The sequence below is a fragment of the Scyliorhinus canicula genome, chromosome 20 (genome assembly GCF_902713615.1).
Source record: "Scyliorhinus canicula chromosome 20, sScyCan1.1, whole genome shotgun sequence".
NCBI lineage: Eukaryota > Metazoa > Chordata > Chondrichthyes > Carcharhiniformes > Scyliorhinidae > Scyliorhinus > Scyliorhinus canicula.
Window position 1 is genome coordinate 73,574,261 of NC_052165.1, and position 19,549 is coordinate 73,593,809.

General features: G+C 42.3%; 1 protein-coding gene across 1 annotated transcript in view; it reads right to left on the minus strand.

Moving 5' to 3' along the window:
- Window positions 1-1,257: 1,257 nt before the first annotated feature.
- pnpla8 (patatin-like phospholipase domain containing 8) overlaps window positions 1,258-19,549 on the minus strand; it is a 104,539-nt gene continuing 86,247 nt past the window's right edge. Inside the window, exons 9-10 of the mRNA XM_038780236.1 lie at window positions 4,898-5,090; window positions 1,258-2,201 (exon numbers count right to left, since the gene is read on the minus strand). Of these exons, the coding sequence (XP_038636164.1) occupies window positions 1,927-2,201; window positions 4,898-5,090 (468 nt within the window). The 3' untranslated portion in view covers window positions 1,258-1,926. The remainder of the gene's footprint in view (window positions 2,202-4,897; window positions 5,091-19,549) is intronic.

Here is a 19,549-nt window from a genome sequence, read left to right on the forward strand (position 1 = left end):
CAAAAATTTTGGCTCTTGGAGTAGAGAATTCCAAAGATTCACAACCCTCTGAGTGAAGGAATGTTTCAACTCAGTCCAAAATGGGTCACCCCTTATTCTGAGTCTGTGACCCCAATGGACTGTATTCCACAGATAGGGGAAATATTTTCTCAGAATATACCCTCCAAGCTCCTCAAGAATTTGATATGCTTTAATCCCCTCCTTCTAAACTCCAGGGAATTTTGGCCTAATCTACTCAATTTCTTCTCATGGGACAATCCCCCGTTCCAGGCACCAGTCCAGTGCACTCGCTGTAAGGCACGCAAGCCCTTCATGTCATAGCAACTACTTTAAAATGAATATAAGCCTATAGGCTGATTTTAAAAAATTGTATTAGAGACTTGCCTCAATTGTTTTTCTGCGGAACAACTGAACTGTGCAGAACAGGAATCTTCTCGGGTTTGTTTCCTAATCTGTGTTATCATGTTTTATATTATTCATTCTGGGGAAATGTGCGTAGCTGGCTGGGCCAGCATTGATTATGCATCTCCAATTGCCCTTGAACTGATTGGTTTGCTCGGACATTTCAGACGGCATTGGAGAGTAATTAGATCTGCCATCACACATAGGCCAGACTAGGTAAAGATGGCTGATTTCCTTCCCTAAAGGGCATTAGTGAACAATAATCAACAATGGTTTCATCATTAATTCCAGATTTTTATTCAATTCAAATTTCTCTATCTGACATGGCAGGATTTGAACCCAGGTCCCCAGGGCAACACCCTGGTTCTCTGGATTACTAGTCCAATGACAACAGCACTACACCACCACCACCTCCCCCGAGCATAGTGCCAAATAAGTGGTTTTCCACCGACCTGATTGATGCAACTGGTCACTGTCTTCTGGCTTAGGAAAGATAAAAAGTGACATTTTTAAATTGCTGCTTGGCAGACCTCTGCATTCTAAGTGTACCTACCACATGAACTGCTGTGGTACAAGGCTCACCACCAACTTCAAGGGGTATTAAGAATGGACATCAAAAATTGACAATTGGGTAATTAATGAGAAAATGCTTGTTCCACCTCTCATGAATAAATTAAAAAGAAATAGGTGCACACAGTAGCATGCATTTGTGGATAATGAGATTCTGATCCCTCCAGTTGAATAGTTGTGGACACTGTCAAAGCTAACAGACATAAAGAGAGGAAACTTGAGTGTGCAGTTGACGTGTGCGTCAACAGCAGAGAAAAGACACTGGCAGAATCCAACAGACTAACGTTGTGCTGGTTTAAAGCTACAAAGTTTATTGATATACAAGAGAAAATGGAAATGTAGTAGCATGTTACAGTTTCTCAGGAAATATGATGAAGTGTGCATACTCAAACAACAGACACAAGTTCTACATTATCCACTGTGTGGATGGAGCATGTTCAAGTGCCTTTATTAAGAACACTGAGCTGCTTTCAAATAATGAAAATTGCAAGACGTGGTGTAAGGCAAGCTTTTGTGGTGTGCAGGGAACACATAAACTAATTACAAATATCATGATCATGTAAGTGGGAAAACCACATCCATACTTCAATGTCTACAAAAAAAATTCATTTAGCATAAAGAAAATATTTGATTATTGGCAAAATAAATAATCCAAACCAAAACTTAGCATAAGGTAGACACTATATCCATTGAAATATATGGAGTATCACCCGGATATCAGTCAGAGACAAAGGGAGGAACAATTTTGAAGCATGATGAGAATGGAACTTGGATGAACAATCTGGAAAATGAGCAACACTGGTACTTGTTTGTTAAAAAAAAACTGCTTCAAGTATTAAACAAAAATTCAGTGTCGCTTCTCAAGGTTTGAAGCATTGCAGACTGATTTAGTCACTATGACTGAATTACACTGATCAGGTTGCAACTAGATTCCGAGAAGGATGCATTTTCATTTTATAGCTTGGAAATAAGAGGAAGGCCATCGTACATATCTGCTTTTAATTTAAACCAATCAGATGCTTTCTGAAGCACGCCCTTCTCCTGACCAAGTATCAGAGCAGCCCTCTTCAGCTTGGGTTCATTCCGTTCAAGGTACCGGGTCCCATCCATTTGCAACTGATTTAGCTTCTCCTTCCGGTTTTCATCCAATACTACATCCTCACTCATGAAAGGATTGAACCTGAAGTAGGTGTCAGGAGGCAGAAGTGCATCAAGCATGGTATGAACTTCTGAAATAAACATTTAGAAGAAAAACAGGAGAGTTCAATAATGGTCAAAAACGAAATGAGGCAGATATGCAGACATATAAATATATATATATATATATATATAAATGAGGTAAACAAGAGAAAGCTGAAGACAGTCGTGCACATTGTATAACTAACGTCGCCTTTCAAAGTTGTGGTTTCATAGTGAGGCAGACAAGTCAATGGCAGAGTCTGCATAATGGGCTTGACAAGCTAAATGAACTTTTATTGCTTAATGTTTTCTGAAAGAATGTTTTACACTGTTAGCACTTTCAGAATGAATACCTCTTGATACAGCGGGGGTATTGTGAGCTGCGCACTTGGTGAATCAGGGCGGGGGGTATATGTGGATACTGCACCTGGGCATGGATGGGTCGTGCTAGTGTGTGTCAGGGTGTGCTGGAGCGCAAGCGTAGTGCTCGGATACGGGAGGTGCCAGCCGCTTACTTATTTGGGGAGCGGGGGGAGGGTGCAGAGTGTCGGGGAGGGGGGGGAGGGGGGGTTGTAGCAGGCGAGACTGATGCCAGGGGGCCAGTGTTCACTTGCCCTTGCAGCCCGGTGGAGGTCATTGGTCTTCTTCCTGCGCTGTACGGTGGTCCTCCTGGTCACGATGCCTGAACTGAAGGCTGCTGCCACTGCCTCCCCGGCTCCCTCGGGGGAACAGGGTGTCTTGTCTTGCCTCCATGGCGTCTAGAGCCCTGCGTGCAGCAGGTCTGTATGGTGTCACGCTTGTGTGCTGAGTTGAAGTGACTTTGGGGGGAGGAGGAGGGAGTTTAAAAGCAGCTCCCCTGTTAGCGGAAGGCTGCCGAGTGAGAGTCTAGTGAATCAGCCAGAAGCTCGTAGGGGCTCATTTTCAGCACAATATGGGCCCAGCGGTCGAGAAACACCCAGGAAATTACCCGTGAAAAACGTAGAACGTTCGCATTAGATCACGCCCTAGATTACATTATTACCAATGGATGTCATTACCATAAACACTAATGAAAGACCATAGCTGGAAAATGCACTTTGCAGAGGAAATTAGAAACTTGGTGGTTACCAGGACAAAGTGGCTTGCTATTTGTAATACAACATCCAAGCTAAAGTCACCCCCGCAAGCAGCTAATATTTCTACCACCACTTCAGCAGCCAGTTGTTAACATTACTGGGTCAATACTAATTTGTGATTATTGATATTTATGCTGTATTAGAGGGCAATTTACAGTGCCCATGTATTTTGTTTGAAGCCTGGGAAAAATGAATGGAAAATATCACAAAATATCCTTTAGTAAAGCTCATTGAACAGCCCTCAGTGGACTCAAATTCCAGTGACAGAGATGTGACCATCTCTCACCACCTTTACTTAACGTATCAAAGGGGTCTCAATCAGCTGCTACTTAACACCAAAAACTATAGGATGGTTTTAATAGACGGTGCCAGTTTTGAAGAGTTCTTCAGATACAACTGTAGCTTTTGTAGCATCTGGAAGTGAAACGCAGCACTTGGGAATAAAATCAAAAATAAACGGAGGCAGGCATTCATTTAAGGGGCTGCTGGTCCGCTCAGTTGACTAGATGGTTCAGAACAACACCAAAAGCGTGGGTTCGATTCCTGTTCTGGCCGAGGTAAACCTGGGGCCAGCCTCCTCACCATGCCGCTGAGATTAGAAGGTTTTGGCAAACCAGTGCTGACCAAAAAAAAACTAAGAAAACAGCTCAGGATCAAGCATGAGCAGACAATCAACCCGGGTCCTGCCTTCCGGAAGGACACGGATAACATGACAAACCAGCCATCGATGTCCAATTGCCTATTGGTGCTTATATTTCTCACTGGCTCGTTTTCCTCGTTGAAATTTTTGCGGACTAGAAGTTTCAAAAAGGCTACCTATTATCCGTGTTGAGATATCAGTCCTCAGTTAGAGTCCCAAGGTGTCCAAGTGCCAGGAACCTCTGATAGGTGCAAGTTAACTAGAGCACTTGTTTAAAGTTTGCGTACAGCTTGTTGATTCTCTGTGTTGATTCACAAAGACAAACACATGGACGATGCATGGTTTATGGTACATTTTATATTAAAAAGAGGCATTTTCTTTTTAAAAGAGTGGGTGTAAAACCACATTTATGGGGCTCCAAAATGGCTCATCACAAGGAGGCAGGGGGTGGATTCTGCTCTTGAAAGATTCTGATGCAAAATATCTGCACTTCTTTCACTGAATGCCAAGCTTTAAAATGTCTGAAAGAGGGACATGTTTAAAAATCTTTCCAATGTTTAAAAAGTCCATTAATGTCTATGGACTGGCTGTGTGCATCATAGTTTGTACCTCTGCGCATATTTACCACATTTAGTCACTAACGTTTTCATTAAACACCTCTGCCCAAGTCAGATGTAAGAAGACCCAAGGGAAGTCTGCAGCTTGAAAGTTGACAAGATTGGATTGAATCATGGCAATATGTTCACTGCTTGGCCATATACATGCTCACAGCTTTTCAGTAATCATCCACATTTTAGTACCTCTTCATTTTCCAGTTTTGTCACCGACAACACCAAATCCATTACTTTATTTTTGAGCTGCTTTAAGACTTATCCCTTTTATTTGATCTGATCTTTTGTAGCAATGACTAATGCTAAATTTACATCAGGACAGTGCAGAATACGGTATGACCAAGAAAATCTGTCACTGCAGTTACCTTACAATGACTAACCTTCTGTATCTGTGGCACTACTAATTACATTAGTCAGTTTTGCTTTGAGGCTTGTGTAGGTCACATTTTTCCCCAGCGTTTCGTAGCGTCCAGTTCCAAGGGAGATTACGCACTGAAATGGGGTGTTTGGCCATAGACGCTTGCACTCGTGTATGGCCAATGCACAAGGGTTGTTAATAAGCAAACCGCCATCCTGTAGGGGAGAAACAAACAGATTATTCCACCATATTGGCAATGACACAACCACTTCAATACTTTTCCGAATATTTACCAAATTCTCCTCTTCTGAAAGTATGACATTTGTAGAGTTGTAGTTCCACTGGTGTCAGTTGCCCTGTTGTAACTGGGATGCAATGGCTACTCTTTGCCAGTGAAAAATCGTAGATTGGGAAACATCAAAGCCAAGTCCAAAATTGTCTGCTCTATTTTGATGCATGGACACTTTCCAGTGGCAATCCTCAGAGAAGGAAAGCTTTGACTGATTTCCATCTTTCTCGCCAACCCACACCTTGTCCAGGGGCGTGAAACAATTGTGGCCTCCACCATCTTGTCACTTGGCATTACCTGACTCAGCACAATGGAAATCAATTGGGACTTGCCATTTCAAGGCTCAATTTTGAGTTGCCTTTATTAATTATTTTCAAATATATATCAAAAATATGTTACAATATATTCTGGATGTGGGAAAGGTAACTGGAAACAGGCTTAAGTGAGTTTTAGCAGGGGCTATTTAGCACAGGGCTAAATCGCTGGCTTTGAAAGCAGACCAAGGCAGGCCAGCAGCATGGTTCGATTCCCGTATCAGCCTCCCCGAACAGGGGCCGGAATGTGGCGACTTCATTTGAAGCTACTTGTGACAATAAGCGATTTTCATTTCATTTCATTTCTTGTTTTTCCAATTGAAAGAGCAAGGTGAAAGGCTAAAGCTCATCGCCAAAGACGACCCAAGTGGATGGTTCCCCAGCAGCAGGGTGTAAACATCGGTGGGATTGTAAGATCCTGCCAGCAGCCAATGGCGAGCCTCCCACCACTGGAAAGTACACTGCGGTGGTGAGGGGGGGGGGGGGGGGGGGGGGGGGGGGACTGAGGAAGTTGACAAATGATAACCTTTATTATTGTCACAAGTAGGCTTACATAGTAACCGCAATGAAGTTACTTTGAAAATCTCCTAGTCGCCACATTCTGGTGCCTGTTCGGGTACACAGAGGGAAAATTCAGAATGTCCAAATAATCTAACAAGCACGTCTTTTGGTTCTTGTGGAAGGAAACCAGAGCATCCAGGGGAAACCCATGCCAACACGGAGAGAACGTGCAGACTCCGACCAGACAGTGACCCAAGGCTCGAATCGAACCCAGGTTCCTGGCGCTGTGAAGCAACAGTGCGAACCACTATGCTACCGTGCCACCCAGTTAACAATGATAAGGTTCCCCGTGTCTGCGTGGGTCTCACCCCCACAACCCAAAGATGTGCAGTGTTGGTGGATTGGCCACGCTAAAATTGTCCCTTAATTGGAAAAAAATAATTGGGTATTCTAAATAAAACAATCATAAGGTGATGTTAAACTTGAATTATAAAAGGTATGGTATGATATGTTTATGGCTGGAGCATAAAGTTTTATTTTGAAACACTTTCCATACCCCCCTCCCCCCCCACAAACTTCCATATCCCCTCCCCCGCCTTCCATTCCTCCCCCCTCCCCCCTACCCACCCACAAACCATTCAGTGTTGAAACTGCCAGGGTGCCAAGTTGATAGTGCCGAGGCACTAGCCTGCCCTGTCCCTGACCACCCGGGGGCTCCAATATCCTCAGAGTCCCCGGTGTGGCCGACACATGTGGTTCCGGTTTTTGGAAACAAGTATCAAGTGGCGCTGGAATCACTCTGTGCCAGTGGGGCCAGTGAATCCCGGGGCCTGGGAAACGCTGGTACTAAAGGGTGCTGAATTAACATTTTGTTTCAGATAGAATCATGGAATAATACAGCACCAAACAGTTAAAACTTTAGAATTGTAGTCATGCAAGCCATAACTGGTCTGCTGTACCTAAAATGATTATTTATTGACAGTGGAACAAAAACAACTTCTATTTGCTGAGCACCTTTAATGCAATAAAACAACCCAAGATGCCTCGTCGAGCAATATCAAACAAAATTTGACACCATTTCGCACAAGGAGATTTTAGGACAGTTTGAGAGAGGCATACTGTCTGCATCATTAAGACAATTTCATTTCCTGTATTGGCTATTATCTAGCTTCTTTCAGAAATGCTAAAATTGAGGCCAAACATGCTTTTGCCCCACCAGACTGGATTGAAATTACATAATTCATTAGGGACCTGTCAGACTGTGAAAGAAGAAAATATTCCCTTCATCTCATTATCCCGAGTTAGATTCAAACCCAAATCCAAGTAATGAAAGGGTAATGTTTTAATTAGCATTCGATCGAAAACACTTGGCTTTCCAAAAGAGGGGTAATTTTAAAAAAAAAAATCACATTCAAAAAATATCGGCGTAAAACTGCAGTAAAATTCGGGACAGCCGACTGTGTGTCTGAACTGTTATCATAATCTTTTTAGGTGGGCAGAATGGTAGCACAGTGGTTAGCATTGCTGCCTACGGCACCGAGGACCCGGGTTCAAATCCTGGCCCTGAGTCACTGTCCGTGTGGTGTTTGCACATTCTCCCCGTGTCTGCGTGGGTTTCACCCCCACAACCCAAAGATGTGCAGGGTAGGTGGATTAGCCACGCTAAATTGCCCCTTAATTGGAAAAAATAAATGGGTACTCTAAATTTAAAAAATAAATAAATAATCATTTTAGGTACAGCAGACCAGTTATGTCAAATCACATAGGATTAGACATCTCCTCCAGCCTTCCCTTTTTAAAAAAAAAATACACTTCTTCATGTGGAACTGTACCTAATTCTGCAGCCATATCAGTGGGGCAGAATTTCAATTAATTTTGGATTGTTGCTCCTAGTTCATTGACATCCCTGAGTGCGTTGAGGGAGGGATGTCCTGATACTGGACTCTGCTATTCTGACAGACAGTGAAGAATGAGAAGGCTCTTGTCAGGCAGGAGTGCGTGGCAGATCCCAGTCAAACTGCAGGTTTGGGAGGGATTAATGGGAAGAGAGATTAAATCCTGCCTATCCTGATTCAGAGCCCACTTTATTCATGTGCTGCAGCTATTAATTCCTCAAGTGTTGTGAGTTTGGTGTTGCACTATTAGCTGTTCATCTGTATTTAATATTTTGGTGGAGTAGTTGCCTATTCTTGTTGGAAGCATCGTGGAAGATAGTTCAGGTGATATTCTGACCATGTAACATTGGTTCACATGATACCATCAATAACATGTGAAAGTCTCTGGTTTCAAGTGCAGAGTAAAAGGTCAACTCCAACACTACTCAAACAATCGATCCTGAGCATATATTGCATAATAGCGACGTCACATAGAAGAGAGCATCTGAGAAATAAGCAGTAGTTCTGACTTAGTGTTTTGTAACTATGCAAATAAAGGTTACGTTGAAAAAGGATCTTTGCCTCCAGCCAGATCTCATGCTTAGAGTAAGACACCTAACATCTTGCAAGACAAGCCGACAATAACAGATGGTGGCAGCGGTGGTCAGACCCACAGAGAAGCAGTGGAACTTGGTGGGAAACAGCCTGAGGAAGAAGTCCAGCAGCAGCAACAGGGAACAGGGGGTGAAGCGCTTCAAGGCTCGCCCAGTAATCAGACCAGAGAGGACAGCCAAGCGGCTAACACCGAAAACAGCGTGGGAAACGGGATGCTCAACACAGGGTGCGCAATGACTTCTACCCTACTCTCCCATAATTATTCCAGAACTGAGAAGGTCCCAGACAGGCAAAGCAACAGCAAAACTGGAGATAGCATCTCACCAGTTATCGAAATGCTTCGGGTCTCACGAGGAAGACTAACAAGGACAAGGGCTGGGATTCTCTCCTACCCGGTGGGGCAGGGGGTCCCGGCGGGATGGAGTGGCATGAACCACTCCGGCGTCGGGCTGCCCCAAAGGTGCGGAGAAATCCGCACCTTTAGGGGCCAAGCCCTAACCTTGAGGGGGAATGGGACAACTCATCGCCGCCGACTCATTGCCAGCCCAACTCATCGCCAGCCCAACTCATCGCCAGCCCAATAAAAACAGTACAGTCAACAGACTTCTTAACAGCGCTCTGGAGTGAATGGAATCTATTTAAACCAACAGACTTCTTAACAGCGTTCTGGAGTGAATGGAATCTATTTAAACCAACAGACTTCTTAACAGCGCTCTGGAGTGAATGGAATCTATTTAAACCAGGGGTGGGCAAACTTTTCCGTGCAAGGGCCACATTCAGAAATTCACAATTCACAAAGGGCCGCATAGTATATTAAGTAAAATAATTACTTCACCCGGTTATGATTCTGGGCGCCTCATATAGAACATAGAACAGTACAGCACAGAACAGGCCCTTCGGCCCTCGACGTTGTGCCGTGCAATGATCACCCTACTCAAGTCAACGTATCCACCCTATACCAGTAAGTAACCCAACAGCCCGCCCCCATTAACCTTAAAAAAAAATTAAAAAAAAAAAAAAAAATTTAAAAAAAATTTTTTTTTTTTTTTTTTTTAATGACTTGGTGGGCCGCAGAAATACCTTTGGCGGGCCGCATGCGGCCCGCGGGCCGTAGTTTGCCCACCCCTGATTTAAACAATTTAAACCTATAGAAAACAAAGGTCATTTTAACATATTTTTCAGTAAATTGACTCTATTTAAAAAGTGCCCAATATAAAAACGATTGTATTTAACCAGAGACGGACGGAAAACACAATACAAAAAACAGTAACTTACAATTAACAGCGTCTATTTCAATAGAGCCCTACAGTAAACAGTCAACTGACCAAATCTGAACCTAATCAATTTCACATTTGTCGCTCGCATGTTCCATAACCCTGGTGTTTGTCAATTTCAGCCATTCAGACGAAAAGCACAAAATTATATGTGGCAGGTGCGAATATACATTGAGCAACTTTAACCAGAGACTGACGGAAAAAGATTTCTGTTACACTGCAAGGTTTGGCGAAATACTCACGGTGCTTTGTAGAAAAAAGCTTGTCCTTACTTATGTCCATTACACAACATAATTATTTTGAGGCTGTTCACAGATTTTCTTCTTTAAATATGAATAAAGGGGCTCTTAATGGTCATGTGCTGAAATGAAATGCACAGCTAGGATGAGTAGGAATGGCCTACTGCTGTCTGTGATGTTAGAAACGAATGCTATCTGCATATATATTTATTAACATGATAATCCTCCCACATCTATCCACGCAAACGCATCCACACACGCACACCTGCATAGGGTTATCAATCGTGGCATCTCAAAGAAACTTATTAGCATGAAACCAGTGGCATATATCAGCTGACTTTTACCAGAGTGCACTTTGCAACTCACAAAGTTGCTCAATGTATATTCACCAAACTTCAAAGGTTACCAACAGGGAAAATCCCACTCCACCTAATTCAAGTAGGCTAATCTTTACGGCAACTTTTAAGGCAGAATTAGGTATGGTGCTGGATAGTGCATCAACAGCAATCATTTGAGCAAATCAAAAATGTGTTAACAAATTCAGAGATCCAAGTTTACTATGATCACAAACTTCCAACTATTGCAGCAGTGTAAATGCATCGGCAACAAGAATGGGTGCAGTCTTGTTCCAGATTAAGTCCCAGAAGAAGATGATAAAAATACTGTAAAGGAAGCCTTAAAGACTCAATATTTACCAGTTATTATTATGCATCTCCTTCTGTACCTTCTAGTATATTGAAATCTCTGGGATGCCAAAAAATATTCTGAAGCTGCGTAGAAGTTTTGACAACATGGAAGTTGCAAGAATTTTGTAAAATTCAAATGCGAAGTGAGGAATCTGTGCAGGTTTGCACATATTGATAGTTGAGCAAAGTATGTGCTCAGTAACCCCATCATGAGGCAGTACTTTGAACTCGGTCACCACACCAGCATCTTTCATAGAATTTACAGTGCAGAAGGAGGCCATTCGGCCCATCGAGTCTGCACCGGCTCTTGGAAAGAGCACCCTACCCAAGGTCAACACCTCCACCCAATCCCATAACCCAGTAACCCCACCCAACACTAAGGGCAATTTTGGACACTAAGGGCAATTTATCATGGCCAATCCACCTAACCTGCACATCTTTGGACTGTGGGAGGAAACCGGAGCACCCGGAGGAAACCCACGCACACACGGGGAGGATGTGCAGACTCCGCACAGACAGTGACCCAAGCCGGAATCGAACCTGGGACCCTGGAGCTGTGAAGCGATTGTGCTATCCACAATGCTACCATGCTGCCCTATTTGCATGAGGCGAAGCCGTTCTGCAAAGGTGTAAAGCAGTAGCTAACTTCAAATCTTTGTTTCTTCCGAGGAAGCCTGAACTCCTCCCTCAGCCTCTCCATTAGGGGTGGCAGGGTGGCAGAGTGATTAACACTGCTGCCTCACAGCTCACTGCCCAAGATGATGACATCTTGATCTATGAAGCGTGGTTGGGATCCCTCTCCACCTGGAAGTCCTCCAGAAGATTCACCAGGGGCATTTTGAGATTACCAAGTGTTGGGCCAGATGGCCAAGTATCTCACATTCTCTCAAAGACTTGGCTTCCAACTGTGTTACCCATGCCACTCACAAACAGGAGCAGAAATAACTACTTCTACCTTCTTTTCCATCCAGGTCATGGGACCACCTTGACATGCACCTCTTCAAATTCAAAGGGAAAGTATTTCTTAACGTTGTGGATTTTTACTTCCACCAGACTGAGGTGAAAGAGCTTCATGGATTCGCCGCTGAAGTCTCTCTAAGGAAGATATTTTCACATATGGCATTCCGGGCTTTGTTAGTTATAACGGACCACAATCCGCCAAACAGTGTTCCAAACCATTGCAGCATCATATGGATTTTCTCACATTAGTTGATCCTCAAGCTAATCATAGAATTTACAATGCAGAAAGGCCATTCGGCCCATTGAGTTTGCACCGGATTCCTTGGAAAGAGCACCCTACTTAAGCTCAAACATCCACCCTATCCCCGTCTAATCTTTTTGGACACTAAAGGCAATTTCTTCAGTCCACCTAACCGGCACATGTTTGTACTGTGGAAGAAAAACCGGAGCACCGAGGCAGCAGTGCTAATCACTAATGGAGAGGCTGAGGGAGGAGTTCAGGCTTCCTCAGAAGAAACAAAGATTTGAAGTTAGCTACTGCTTTACACCTTTGCAGAACGGCTTCGCCTCATGCAAATTGTTTATGGGTCGCTGGCTAAGGACCCAACTTCCTTCCATTTCTCGCACATTAACGCCAAGAATCACAGTAAAGAGCCACAACCGCGTCTGACAGAAGGAAGATGATTACAGAGCAGACCATGCCCTCACCTTAAACCAATGACAGGTCTCACCAACTGCCCATACTCAAAAAGAAGTGTGGATTAAGGACGCAACGAGAAGGAACCGTAAGAAAGATTGTAACAACAAAGATTATTTCTTGTCCAGACAGAAAGCGGCATTAGCTGAAGAAACAGGAGTGCTCTGATTTTAATGAATAAGAAGCCATGATCTGGATTGAGCTGCACACCCTGACCCTCGGGAGAAAATTGCAACTACAAAACCAATAACAATGGATACAGGAAATGACCCCCGTCCCCTCCCCCTCAGAAAATGTGTTTGAAGCAAACTCAACGACGTCAAAATCAACTCCATAAACATTCAGAAGGATTGGTGAAACCAGCATAAAGATTATATCTTAAAAACAAAGTCTTTGGGGGGCAAGATGTATGATGATGTGTATATAGCATGTCGTGATAAAGACTGGGGAGGATGAGAGAGATGTAAAGGGGTAATTTTCACACTGCCCTAGCAGATGTACGCATGGAGCTTTGCAATAATGAGGCCACACAGAAGAGAGCGAGGAGAATTTGAGATGAGCAGTGTCTCTATCGGAGTACTTTGTAAACCTGCACAGTGCCATGAAGCACACTGATATTATCTGCGAGGGTATCCCAACTAGATAACACCGGTTCATGGGGGCTTACGGTTCTATTTTGCTTTGAAGTGAAACCCCAGTGTAACAATTATTAATGACTAATTAAATAAAGACAAATACAAACAGGACAACTCTATTCTAATGCAATTAAGATGTATGAATTACTAAACACAGTTTATATACAGCATACTGTTTATTACAAAATATATCTACGATACCCGAACTCTGCAAGACATCCCCTCCCCATCCTGCAAACAATATCCGAATCAAACAACCAGCAATAGTTACCATAAAATACAGGGATGATACTCAAATCTGGGATTTGTTTTTTTCCTGCTGTTATGAAGGTTTTCTGCACTGCCTAGGCTCCAAGACTAAGAAGCTTGTTTGCTATGAACGTGCCTTCAGGCTTGGTTCACTTTCTGAGACTGCTAGGTGGTAACTTCCTCTCTTGGCTTCTCAGGGTCTGGACAATTATACCTTTGTTGTTCTTTGATTATGCCTTCTTTGTATTTGGCTGTCTGCCCCATCAACCTCCTCGGCGTTAATATATGTCTATCTCAAGGGCCTTTCCAATTGTCTATAATCGGATTCTCTTCCATAAGCTATTCGCACTTGATGATCTAAACTGTCATTCCAAACGCATTACTGGGAGAGAACCATATCAATCTAGGCTCGTTTGATACAGTCTACTACCGTCTCCAGGCAGATTAATTACAATAGTTATCTCTGTAAATAAAAGGTTACTTGTAAAAGTATCATTTTTCTGAGTGAAACATCCAACACTTTCCAAGACAACCCAAGAATAACAGATCAAGTACGGATTGTGTCCATCAAAACACAGGTTATTTTGGACGGCCAGGAAGGATCTATTCTTTAAAGGTGTCCATTTGTATTGGTTTTGCTGTAACTATTATTAAGAGCGTGACAACTTTTTATGCAAATCCATAATATTGCCAGAATTCTGAGGATTCACTTTCAAAAGGTTGCTGGATAGCCTGCCAAGCTGCTCAAAACCTCAGCACAGATTGTGGTAGTTGGAAATAATTTTGAGTGCTTCAATAGTTAATAGGATTTTAAGTAAAGTAAAATATTACCACAAAAGAAATGCTGAATAATTTCAGTCGCTGTGATGTTTCTTTAACCACAAGGACTGCTTAAAATACATCAAAGTAGTCTTATGAATAATCAATTTATCCTTTGTTGAATGAATTATTACTTTTGTAGACTGAGGTTATTAAAGCTTGGAGGTACCTGCAGAACTATACTTATGCATTTCCACATGGCATATTTGTCAATTAACTGTCACTGGACACTAACTAAAATACAGGAAATGCTAAGGTCAAATACGTGACAAAGTTGAATGCAGGACTTCATTTAAAAGTAACATGGATTATAAAATGCAAATAAAGTGTAACATGCACTGATTAATGATGCCTAAGCATACAATTCACATAAAGAATGAATGATTTAATCTAATAAAAGAAAATGCCAGTTGTGACAAATTACAAAAGGAAAAGTCGAAATGATTTTCAATCAGGTGCAAAGTATTACTGCACAAGGAATGAAAACCGTTATTTTATAATAAACAGAATTTAAAGCATACCCTGTACTTACAGGACAGATACGGAAGAAAAAAGTATGTTTATTCGCATACCACTTTCTTTCTCCAAGTGCATAGATTTTAAATCTCCTTGGACCAAGCTATAAATAAGTAACTTGCAGTGTACAAACCAGGATGATGAATCGACGGACTTCCTACATAAACAGTGTTTTATGACCTGTCTGTCATACATGCTCAGATGCGAAACCTATTAAATCTGCAGTATTAATCCTGCCAGCAGAACTATCAATTCCCTTTGTACGATAAAGCATTTTAAATGAGAAAGGAAGATGCACAATGTAGGGAGGATCCAGTTAAAAAGAAAAGACAGAGAAAAAGAAAATAATACGTCTAGGAAGCTGGACAAGGAAACAAAAATGGCCTCTGAGCATCTGTAAACAAAGGGTGGTTCTTCATCTAAAAAAAAGTGACCCAATTTCCTGATGCCACTGCTCTAGCCACACATTTTAAACATTTTTAGATGCTCCAAGTCAGTCCCTTTGGGACTTTCGAGCAATTTCTGTTTTCATTCGAGAAATCTTCCGTAAAAATAGACTGGCTACATTTCCAAATGCACTGTTTTACTGAACCTGCCGTTTTCCACGTACTATTGTTCCCCAGTCTCACAATCACTGGATGCATAGAATGAATAAGCAATCTTCCGAAGTCGGAATACACTTGATATCACAAATAAATGGTTAGCTTGCACTTTGATGCTGAAAGCGTCTGCTACTCAAATGTGCTTATTAATGGGGCTTGCCATCTACAAAATAATTTATTACATGTTTATTCCAAAGATTAATCATTCCATGTCGGTTAATCTTTCAAAAATTGAGCTGCATTGCAATAATGTTCATTTCTAAGAGAGGAAAAATAATCATTTAGTTGGCAAATAACTTCCTGTTTAGTCAGTAATATATAAAGCATTTAGAGCTCTCTTATTTAACTTTTAGCTCTATTTCTCCTTTCCTTTTTGAGCATTTTCTTACTTTCAGCTATTACCACCAATTTTTGGTTAAGAGGGACTCTGCCTCCAATGCAACGGCAGCTTTACAAAGAAAGCTGGTCAGTGTGGCCCTCCACTCTCTTCCACTAAAGTAATTAATGATTACAACTGACAATGGATAGAACTGACCATAGTTTAATCAAGCTTTCAAAACTTCCGTGCACGACTTTCATAAACCCATTCAACAAGCACAGGCAGCACAGTTGCTTCACAGCTCCAGGGTCCCAGGTTCAATTCCCGGCTTAGATCACTGTCTGTGCGGAGTCTGCACGTTCTCCCCGTGTCTGCATGGGTTTCCTCCGGATGCTCCGGTTTCCTCCCACAGTCCAAAGATGTGCAGGTTAGGTGGATTGGCCATGATAATAATAATATTATAATAATTGCCCTTGGTGTCCAAAAAGGATAGGTGGGGTTACGGGGATAGGGTGGAGGCGTGGGCTTAAGGAGAGTGCTCTTTCCAAGGGCTGGTGTACTCTCGATGGGCCGAATGGCCCCCTCCTGCACTGTAAATTCTATATGAATAAAAAGCCATGGAGGTTCAACCATGTCCTTAAAGGGATTTAGCAATCATTTGCCTGCCTGACCAACATAAACTTCATGCCGCGATGCCGTGAGTTTCTTTCATAGTCCTGTTTTCTATCTTTTCTCCTGTATTTATTGGCTTAGTAACACATTACTTCTGCCATTTTGGGTGACCCACATAACTTGAATCTCAAGTTTTTTGCTGGAGTCATATTGGATGGGAGTGGTATGATCACAACGTGACTATCTCCATTACTGTATAGCAGAGCAGAGGCTTCCATTTTCCTCTGACTGGCTGGCAAACATTAGAGGCTGCCGGCTCATTAATCAATTTTATTGCTGAAAAGTACATTCTGACAAGTGGTGCGTGGATCTTAGTCTATATCATCAAATATTTCAAGTCATGAATCTTTGCTGAGAAGCTCGATTCTAAGCAATAATACCCAAACTGAACTGCCAATGAATGATGTCTAAAACTTGGGAGGCAAAGCCCTCCCTTGAGCTTGTCAGCATTTTAGAAATATTTACAACCATTTACCGACACGTAGAAACCCTACTGTGTAGCTACCAAGATCGTGGAAGAAGCGAGGTCCATGACCCAAATAAATGAATTTAAGCAACATATTCATCATTTTGTGTGTCCACCCAAGGAATTATAATGGTATCCTGCCTCATCTTGTGAGCTAGGGAGAAATTATTCTTGTACAGAATCAAGTGTAGAAATTACCACGGCATCTGGCTATCTGATTTTTTTTTCAAAAAGATATGCAACTGCTCAGGCATTTATCTGTAGATTCATTCTGCAAATCTGAGTGAATTATTTATTGCTGGAAGTCTTGCAGTTTAATAAAGAATTCAGCAGTTATTACATTTTTTAAAACATCAAGTACAATCTCGCCTAAAAGGAAGGCAAAAAATGCTTCAAGTACTCAAGACAGTCGGACAGCCTCTGTGGAGAGAGAAGAGAGTTCCCATTTCAGGTTGCTAAGCTTCTTTAAACAACGTTATAACAAAACAGGAAAGTCTGACCTTTCTGAAATACCAGTGCTCAGTCATGTCCAGAAATCTGAGCCTCTGTCTGTACACCTGGTGCTGGGGGTACCTATGATCAAAAACTCTGTGTGCATCCTGTAAGGATCCTCCTGTTACGCCCCCGTCTGACCCTTGTTTTTTTTTTTCCTTTTATCTTATTCTGCTATTTTCATTTCGGTACCTGGACAATTAATGAGACCTCGGCCTTTAAGATGGACTTAACCTTTATTTTAGAAAAAAAAAGGGAACGCCAGCGGAATGTCCTGTTTGGTCTGACATCAGTGAGGACTCGCCTTGATGGACTTGGCTGGCGGCCAATTAGCTGATTCAGATTTCCAGGGCTTAGCTGACAATCTATGCTGATTGGTGCTGACAGTTTTGGAATGCTCTGCACAGGCAGGAAGCCTTCATCTTGCTTTTAGTTTCATTTTAATCAGAAGATGGAGGGTTGCAGCTCTGATTTCTCTCTCTTTCATCTGATGGTCCCATCTAATGATCCAAACTAAAGATCTTTCTCTGCACAGCCAGGTTGAACAGCATGAAAAATCCAGTCCAGCAGCAGCTGAAGGCAAGCTCAGTTGTTTAAAAACCTTTTTAAAAATCTCGTGTGGGGAACCCTGTTCTCATCTCAGAAAGGCTGTTGGTCATTCTGGTGGAGTTGGAAACAAGAAATAATTAAACGGATCTGAGGTGGATCTTGAGTGAAGGCCCAAGTTAGTAAAAGTTAAAGTGACTCCCCAGAGGGAATCCTATAGATGGAGAGTACTGACAGCTTCCAAGAGAACATCTCTAACCATACACTGGTGGTTTCAATTCTTAAGTGCCCTGGGAGATCAGCTTGGTACAAAAATGACCTCTCAACATCCGAAGCATCTTGCATTTCAAATTAAACCTCTGATTATTTTACCCCTTTCCCCTCCCTCCGTGTGTCTGTCTTGTGTGTTTGGGTAGAGGGTGGGTCAGTAAAAGGGGGGAGTAGTAGATTAGCTGGCTGTTATTCTATTATAATTATTGGTCTTATCTCGGTTTTTGTTATAAACAAACAGTTGTTGTGTTTCATTTACAAACCTGGTGCCTCTAAGTCACTGGAGCAGTCAAGGACAAAAGATCTCACAAAGTGTATACAAATTATTAGTTAATTCACTCGCGTTGAGACTGTGGGCCTGAAATTGACCGTGAACTAGCCCAAGGTGTCATAACAATCCCCACTGTCCTGTGGATCAGCAACTGGTTGAGGGGAAGACTTCTGCTGTTGCCTCAAGACTTCCTCATCTGAGGTCCAAGATAGAAGTGCAAAATTATCCCTCATGCTGCTGCTCAGGCTGACAAATGGAGGTAGTAGACCAAAAAAGCAAAAGAAAACACCAAGAAATGCCCTCCAAATATTGGAAGTGATCTCCAAATCAGTGAAAGCGCAACTTCAGAACTAGTTTCGTTAGCAAAAGCCTTTCACTTAGACAAGGGGGCAAGCATTAGATCTCAGTATGTATTGCCCATCAATTGCTCAGCCCTTCTCTTCTCTTGTTTTGTTTACTCTGCACAGAGTTGAAGTCAGAATCCCGAATTAAAAGAGCAGCTAATGATGGAGTAGCATATTCAAATAGCAGACCTGCCTGCTTCACCTGGGCTCCCAAATATTGAAGAATACACTTGGGTCGAAAGAAGAAGTTAGGTGTTCCTACTAGCTTCCCGGTATGGCCACAGTTTCAGATGTTTCCGCCTGCCACCTGCACACAAACCACCCCACTCCTGACAGGTCAAACCCCCCCCCCCCCCCCCACGTTCCTGTTTGATGAAAAAATGCGAAATGGAAAATGTAACCTTGCTACGGCGAGTTGACAGCTTTTAGAGAAAGCAGTTTTAGTGGTGACAAGTTAAGAAAATTAGTATTATGGTTTGGTTTATTTCATCACATGCCTTTTGGAGAACAGGTATTCCTCACATGACTGCAGACTATGAAATCCATGAGAAGACTATATTGTATCGGAGGGGATTGCGCTTCAGAAATGACTCAGTTGAATCCATAGCAACCGTTCAGCAACAACAGCTGAAAGCAAATGTATCGATGACTTTAAACAGTGCAATAGACATATTTCAGTGACCGTCAGTGGTTATTTGTGAATAGGAACAACGCCGCTCTTTTCTGCCTGTTCCGTCCTCTTCATGGTGAATTAAAAGTTTAAAATAGGTTACCAAAGTCTAAAATACTTTAAATCGCTTGCGAGATCATTTCAACACAGTTTACTGAATGCTTTGTGAAAACCTACATAACCTGGATTGTAACAGAAAGAAGACAGCTTAAATGATGACTTTCCAACCCTTTTGTTTTACAAGGAGCTTGTGACCAAATTACTAAATGGGCCATCTTCTGTAAACTCACAACATGACATCCAGTTTCAAATAAAATGAAAGAAATATCAACCATGAAAGAGCTAAAGTATCAG